General features: G+C 33.8%; 1 protein-coding gene and 1 long non-coding RNA gene across 2 annotated transcripts; one reads left to right on the top strand and one right to left on the bottom strand.

Moving 5' to 3' along the window:
* The first annotated feature begins 349 nt into the window (after positions 1–349).
* Positions 350–7675, top strand: LOC148909015 (uncharacterized). The gene is made up of 3 exons (XR_016120507.1): positions 350–425; positions 3042–3123; positions 6805–7675. It is a non-coding gene; the product is annotated as an uncharacterized LOC148909015 (long non-coding RNA).
* LOC116287134 (uncharacterized) lies at positions 1287–2486 on the bottom strand. The gene is made up of 4 exons (XM_089033567.1): positions 1867–2486; positions 1610–1710; positions 1377–1503; positions 1287–1292 (listed from the first exon to the last, which is right to left on the bottom strand). Exons 1-4 carry the CDS (start codon positions 2221–2223, stop codon positions 1287–1289), a joined length of 591 nt encoding a protein of 196 aa, XP_088889693.1. The 5' UTR covers positions 2224–2486.
* Positions 7676–7911: the final 236 nt, after the last annotated feature.

The raw sequence follows: 7911 nt of genomic DNA on the forward strand, positions 1-7911 counted from the left end.
TTTGTGTTACGGTTACATAAATGTACAAAGTTGGGGCTTAAATCTGGGGTTTAAAGCAGAACCCGAATATGGATATATGTAAGGAAAATGGCGATATGGAATGAAATTAAACTATAAAATAAATAATTAATTAAATGATAATTATTTATTAATTAAAAATAAATTACTATTAAAAATTTTGCGGGTCGATACCTTATTCTTTCAAATATTTTTAGCCTTGTATTTTTCCATAATTATTTGAAGGAAGTATCATTATTACCAGCATCATCATCATCATCATCATCATCATATTTTAAAATTAATGCGCAAGGTATTATGGGTATACAGATGTCCCGTCATCCCTTTCGGCGTTACATCAGCAAGAGAAACATGGCGGATTTTGGAAGATTTGAAAAGATGCTATTTGAAAAGTCGCTATTTAGAGGGTAAGAAACGTTCAGAACCATAAGAAAACTCTTCAAATATTTCATTGAAGGTTTTATGCTTCTCTGTAGATATTTTCTCTCGATATTTGCGGTATATTTGTTGAGTTGGCAAGTATTTCTTTTGGCATGTGTGCAGTCGTCGTTGGTCGTCCCAGTAAATTGTTTCAAACATTGTTGTGTTCGTAAGATAGTTTATTTATGTTTGAACCGTTTTAACGATGTGTTTTAAATATTTTTTAAATATCGTTGTTCAATTTTCTTTATATTCAAAAGAATTTGTAAGACTCATTTTATTCGTATTTTGAAGACAAAAACCTCTGCTTACCCCCTTCGTAGAGAAATTTAAAGACAACATTGAAATTATAAAATGCTGACTTATTACATATGTTTTTGGAAGTGTTTTGTGACAATAATTTTTTCAAGAATAGAGGTTATAGGAAACAATATTATTCAAAATATTTTTTCCTCTTAAAAATATTGATAACACAGATTCCATAATTCATAGCTTTGACTCCATTGTGCTTATAATAATGGTCGCTCATCTAGCGACTTATTTGCTTAGACTGCAAACAATATAACTGTGAAACTTTAGTAAAGCTAAATAGCACACTTTCATGCAAATTCCATTGTTTTCTATTGTTTAATTAGCACTATTTTGTACTATTTAGTAATTAGTGTTTCACGAATTAATTGTTTGCACTCTATAATATTGATTGTTTGGCCACTAAAATTGAAAGTATAAACCTTGATAACTTAATGTCAGATGACCACATTAAGTGGCGGTCCTGTCTCCAATTCTTTGCTTGCAATGCACGTCACTTCCGGTTCATTATGTATGCATATTTAAGCAACTTGTATATATCAATCCTGTTAAATACAATGTTTTTAAAATGGCATTATATTTTCATAGTCAAAAACTTACATTATATTACAATCAAAATGATAAAATACCTTTTTAACATGTGCTGGCATCAACCATTTACTCTTTTCCATTGTGCAAGTGGAAGACTCGCGCATACGAACTGCAGTTTCAATGTAGTAAAGAATAGCTCCCACATGTGAACATGACTCTGCCAGCCTATAGATAGATATGTAAAACTTAGAAATTAAGACGTCAAATATCAATGCATAGAAGTCTTTTCTCTTGATATGTCTATCTTTTACATTGAAATCAAATGCTTTACCCTGCCATGCAGTTGCAATGAGCTGTAATGACTTCGCCATCTTCTTTGAGGATGACCCAAGTCTTCAACGGTGTTTTAGTTGATCTCTGAGAATGGTTGACCTGCAAAGACAGGGAAATAATGATTTTGCTGTAGCTAGAGGTTTAACAATTTGTTTATCTACACATGGAAGACATTACTTATTATTATAGGCACAGAAAACGCCACACACACAGATGTAAAAACGACTGTCTCAGCTTATATTCTTGGATACGTACCCTTGCAAAAATAAGGTGATTATTGTCTTTGAGGATCTTAACACCAACATCACTAACCCATCCACACACGAAGAAGTTATAAGCTTCAAGGCTTTTGAAGGCTTTCATCTGAGATTTGGTATAAAACAATGTTTGGACTACAAGATAGTTAGAAATGTCCGGGAACTGAAGGTCGGGAAAGATGGCGAAATCCTTAGAAAAGTCCTTTGTTTTCATAGAATATGGATCAATTCCATCACAGATAGATATTTTGTTGATATATCTTGACTTGGATATGCAGTCAAGATTACTAGCGTACTCTGAAAGAGCGTTTTTTGGGACAGATTGATCGTTCACTTTACCCGCGCGAGGAGCCATCTTTGTTTACTTGACCGTCACTTGGAAACCGGAAGCAAAATTTCAGTCAAATTGTCACGTGATTGCAAGCAAAGAATTTGGGGACGTAAATGAACCACTGAGGATGCATTAAACCCTTACAGTGACCACCCTCAGTGCCAGCAATGAGATCGGTTTTGGATGGAAATAAATCCTCACCCCATCTCCATGACTGGGAAAACATATTTGATTCCCATTTGTTAGTGTTTGTTGGGAAATAATTGTTGTCCATAAAAATTAACTCCAATAATCTACCAAGTCTGAGTTTGTCCCCCCCTCCCCTGCCCATTTTTTCTCTTTATTAAGAATTCCTCCCACCCCACCCCCCAATATTTTTGAATTTGGAATTGCCCTATTTCATAATGACGTCACATCAAAACAAACTATTGTTTTAACGCTAGGGATCATGGTCGCTGGAGGGGGATGGAATGACAACCACACATCTTAAATCACAATGAAATTTGGTTTATAAGCTGGTGAAGGCAAGAACAACTAAATATTACTCTAAATATCTCGAAAGAAGAAAATTAAGCTTGAATTTTGCCTAAATTTGTATCATTTTAGCCAGTGTAAGCAAACCGTGACGTCATTATGAAATAGGGCAATTGAAAATTTTTTCCTTGGATGACTGGGCTAAAACTATTTTAGCTGGTCATTGTAACTGACTAGCCATTATGCTAAGCACTGGACTTTTTAACAGAAAAATGTTTAACCTAGTCTGACTTATATGTATGGAATCAGTCTATATATTGATCAATTTATAATGAATGATTTTCTTAAATTTGAATTTTCTTTTTCAGTTTCAGAGGTGGAATAATATTTGGAGATGGTTATGATTAATTTTCTCTGCTCCCTTGGTCTTGTTGGTAACCATATTTGCTGGTATGTTAGATGTATTATGCTTGCACAAGAAAATAGAAAATGGTCTTGAGTAAAACATTGCTATCTGCTGTGGGAAGGTTCATGAGTGAGTGCTGGTCATCAATATTGAAATATTTTGGATCTAAACATTTAAAATTTTCTTGATTTTCTCTGAATATAATCATTTTGTTTGTTTACGAAATATTTACAGTTTAATGATGTATGGGAACATTACACCTCAAAATAGCACTTGCATGAAACCTCCTATGCTTAATTATGTAGATGTTTAGACAACTTGAACAGGAGAGTTCTTATGTTTTTGCTATTGAACTTAACAGTTTGCTTCAAAATTGCCAAATGATGAATGACTAAACTTTAGTGAAGAAATATTTTAATTTTAATTAAGTACACATGGCTAGCCTGCATCCATCTAGCCTGCATCCATCTAGCCTGCATTCATCTAGGCTGTGTCCATCTAGCCAGTGTCCATTGTTTAATTGGTTATGTGAATACAGAGACAGTAGGAAAATCAAGGTTTGCGACACTGAATGGAACATACAGAGGGGTTGGAGACTTAAGTGTATTAAGATATAATGAAGTCAGAAAGCATATGTGGTTGTGGTGGAGTAGTATATAGAAAATACAAGGTGGCGGATACGGTAGAATCCCAGTTATTTACCCTTGGGTTATGCTCTTTTGTAAGAAAGTTTTAATAAGCTTATAACTGAGAGGGCTTATACTCAAGGGGAGTGGTCAGAGGCATAGTCAGGATTTTCCAAAGGGGGAGACTGAAGTTCCACCCCTGAAACACTGAACAAAAATAGAAAAGAAAAGAAATGCGTAACACATCTGGCATTATGTTTTACATTATATTTTTACAAAATGTTTGTAAGGAATTTTAATGAGCTTAAAGCTGAGAGCTTATATTCTAGGGGAAATATCAGGGGAATAGTTAGGGTTTTCAGAAGGATCTAAAGTTCCAAAACTTGTTGTTTTGTTTAACCTCTGAAACGCTGAAGAAAAAGAAACGAAAAGAAATGCATAACCAATCTGGCATTATGTTTTACATTAGGCCAAACATAAAAATTAATGTTTCCTGTTGTGATACCGACCCTAATTTTTTTGCCAATTTTTGCCAACCCTAATATTTTTCATTCCAAAAATGCACCACAGGGTTCCCAGTAAGCTAATTTCCACTGTTGTACCAGTAAAGAAAAAATCTGACCTACCGACCCCAATTATTTTTCTCATGCAACAGGAAACACACTGACTTTTTTGTTTGGCCTTATTTTTTACAAAATAAAAAAATTAACTTATGAATTTTTGAAAAGCCACAATTTTGTTGCCACAATGGAGGGGGGGCAGAGGGGCTGGCCCACTTGCTCCCGCCACCCGCCCCCCTCCCCCATGCTCCTGGTGATGGGTGCTCCAAAAAGAAAGTCGAGGATGAAGAAGGGAAACTTTTATTTATTTATTTCTTCTCATTCAAGTTATTATGGGAATCAGTTAAATGAACACAAAACACCAAACATGGTCTCATAATTTGGATGGGGTGGGGGGGCTTATAGAGTGAAGGATATTTGCATTAGTGGGTTTATAACTGAGATTTTAACTTGGGTGCTTATAACTGGGCCTTTATGGTATGAGAATGGAATTGAATGATACGAAAAGTGAGAATAAAGTGTTGTAAAATAGAGAAGTGAAAGTGAAAAACTAGTCTTTAAGCAGTATAGATACAGTGGTGGTGAATCTAGAGGGATGACCATGTTAGTATAAAATGAAATGCAAGAGCATGTGCAATAAACAATTACAGAACTCCATTCTACTAGAATATAAAGCTACATAGGAAAAATGGTTCTTAATAGTTGTTTTTTCTCGATCTTTTTGAAAAAAAAATTTTTAACAGAATTTTTGCTATTGTCTTCTGAATGAAGTGTCCACTATTTGGCTTTTCGGGCTTTCTTGACAATAGGTGGTTGTGTCTGCACACTAGATTAATATTAATGATTTTCAATTTCATTGTATCATACCTGACAGTGAGAGATAAAGTACCCAACAATCAATCACCGGCATTCACCTTTTATTGAAACCTCTGTGATAATTTATATACCTAAAATATAGTTTTAACACAAGATCTTAGTTGAAAGTTCATGTTATTTTATTTCTTGAAGCTTATTTTAGCTAAACAAAAAGGTTCCCAAGATATTTTGTTTTTCATATTTTACAGAATCTTTTGATAATACTAATACTAGGCTCCCAAGATTTTGTTTTTCATATTTTACAGCCAATACTTGGATAATACTTGATAATACTAATGCTAGGAAATTCAAAACAATTCAACTACTGTATATTTTCACTTCACTCATTTTTTTTCTTGGTGATGGTGTAATGCTTACAGCTTTTTAGAATATGGGACTAATAGGCTTGATAATGTTTATAGTGGGCAATTATTTTTTCTTGAAAAATATATCCAGCATGTCTTGGTAGTTTCCGTAATAGTCTTACTTTTTGGAACCTGCCTTTTGATTTCCCTATAGTAAAGCATCTATTCTGTTGGTATGGGTTTTGTTTAATTGTGTTCAAGATTAACCTTTGTCATTTTGTTAATCTATTGGCATTTAAAAAATCAACTTCAAAATTCCAATTGATCAAGGAATCCAACCTGTGACCCCCAGAAGTGAGTGTACTGCTATGTCAAGTTTGATCTCCCTGTTATTGTTAACAGGTTACTAATCACATTGAAAACAAAATCTGTGGTGTAATTTAATATTGTGATATAACAGGATTTACCTGTTTTGTCATGGTTGAATGATTTTGCCTTCTACCTGTTTACAGTAATTGAATATCTGCCAACCAATTCTTGGTTTCACATGACGCCATTAAAAAACTAAAATTCAAAGTATTCACTCCAGGAAACTCTTTGTCAAATGTCTTGTTTACGCCCTTACTGCGATTCTCACAAGCGTGTGAACTCTGTGTCTGCAAGCTGTATCCTGAAATTGGTTTTCCCCTGCCGTCAATCACATCTAATCAGTCAGTACCTTACATATATTTGACTGGTGGCAGCAAAAAAAAACAAATTTCAGTGTGCAACTTGGAGTCACAGAATGCACATGTTTATGAAATTTGCAGTAAAAGAAAACCTTTAACAAAAAGATTTTCTGTTTTTCATGTTTGGTTTTAGATTTATCACCAGTCAAATTCTGTCACGCAATCATTGTCACACATTTTAAAAGCAGTAGAAGTAGGGACATTTGATTAAGATTACACTTTTTTTATTTTAGTAGATGATTCTTAACTTTACTTCAATAATTATAGTTATTAAAATATTGAATTGGGTGCAATTATAAACAGGATTTTCACCTGTATTGTGCCTCTCATCGGGACACAAAGATGGAAGACCCATACATTTCAACTAAATTATGGGTATAATCAATCGTTTTTATCTCTATATAAAGTTTTTTTTTTCTTTCGGTCTGTGGAAGCTTTGTTGCATATTTGTTTTTGGAAACTTTTTCAATGACATAGGTGAAAGCCAAGAATATCTTGAGTATTAGCATTGTTTAGGTTTGTTTTGAATCATACTACCTTTATCAACTTTATAAAACGTCTTCCACCTAGTGAAAATTTAAAAAAATTCAGATCAAATTAAAATATTTGTATTTTACATGGTATTTATTTATTTGGTTTTGTACTTTTTAGGAGACTTCACTGCAGTGAACAACAGTCAAGAGGCACATGAGAAATGATACAGATAAGCAAACGTAATAGATTAAAGACATTACTATGTACAACACAAATAGCACCAATTTCAAAAATGGATGAAGCATCTCTTCTTGCATTTTCTCATTAGCTCTACTTTGTACTTATTGTTGAGTAAACTCATCTGATATAAATCATTCTTGGGTTGATAAAAAACTGGAAATAGTTTGCATTGCAGTGCATTGTGGGGCTGATTTAGAGGACCTTTTTAAGATAGCATCTATCCTTGAAAATAGCCCCACAATACAAAACAATGTCAACTCCAACCAGCTTTTTTATCTTCCTCAGAATAGCTAATAGTTTCATGACATGTACCTTCAAAAACTTTTTTTAAAAAATTGTTGATAATTCAAAAAAAAAAACCTCTTGACTGATCAAAGACAGGGGACGGCTAACTTGCAGTTTGGAAATAAGTTTGTCATAAACGAAGGAAAACTGAAGAACGCAGAAACAATCTTGAGATCAGGCAGAGAGCTAATGACTTCCACTCATTTATGAATCAAGGGCACAACTAACTCACAGATTGGAGATAAGCTAAGGTTTTGCAGAGGGAGGAAAACTGGAGAACCCAGGAACAACCCTCAGATCAAGGCAGAGAGCTAACAACTTCAACTCCTTTATGAATCAAAGACCTCTTAGGTGACAAATTTGATTCGTATAGGACTACACAGCTGATTGCAATACATTATAGTAAATACCACCATGGTTTAGCATAAACATACTAAACTAGTTGCACAAAGAATACTGCCAGAATACGACACAGTCAGATATCTGAGAATTGATTGTACCTACCTTTCACCAAGATATTTGAATCCTTAAACTATTGGGTTTACCCATAGATATTGAGATAATTAAGTTTTCATTTAGATAATTGGGTATTGGTTGCATTAAAATGAATTGGATGTTTGCGTGGTTTTGTTATTTGACTATCATGACTATCGAGTGCTTGTTATAATAGTAAGACTAGGGAGGAAAAGTAAAAAAAAAATCTTTTATGAGCTTACAATAGATAAAGCAAGGAGGCTTGTTCTAGTATGGCCCTCAATT

The sequence above is a fragment of the Actinia tenebrosa genome, unplaced genomic scaffold (assembly GCF_029948245.1).
Source record: "Actinia tenebrosa isolate PJP-AT-01 unplaced genomic scaffold, QUT_ActTen_1.0 PGA_scaffold2__45_contigs__length_23673736, whole genome shotgun sequence".
Taxonomy (NCBI): Eukaryota; Metazoa; Cnidaria; class Anthozoa; order Actiniaria; family Actiniidae; genus Actinia; species Actinia tenebrosa.

What these genes read in the sequence shown, in the direction of transcription:
- LOC116287134 (XM_089033567.1), bottom strand. Translation starts at nt 2,223, where the DNA reads ATGGCTCCTCGCGCGGGTAAAGTGAACGATCAATCTGTCCCAAAAAAC. An exon ending in ATCACCTTATTTTTGCAAGG is followed by an intron (nt 1,711 to 1,866) that starts GTACGTATCCAA and finishes CTGTCTTTGCAG; the next exon opens with GTCAACCATTCTCAGAGATC. An exon ending in CATTGCAACTGCATGGCAGG is followed by an intron (nt 1,504 to 1,609) that starts GTAAAGCATTTG and finishes ATCTATCTATAG; the next exon opens with GCTGGCAGAGTCATGTTCAC.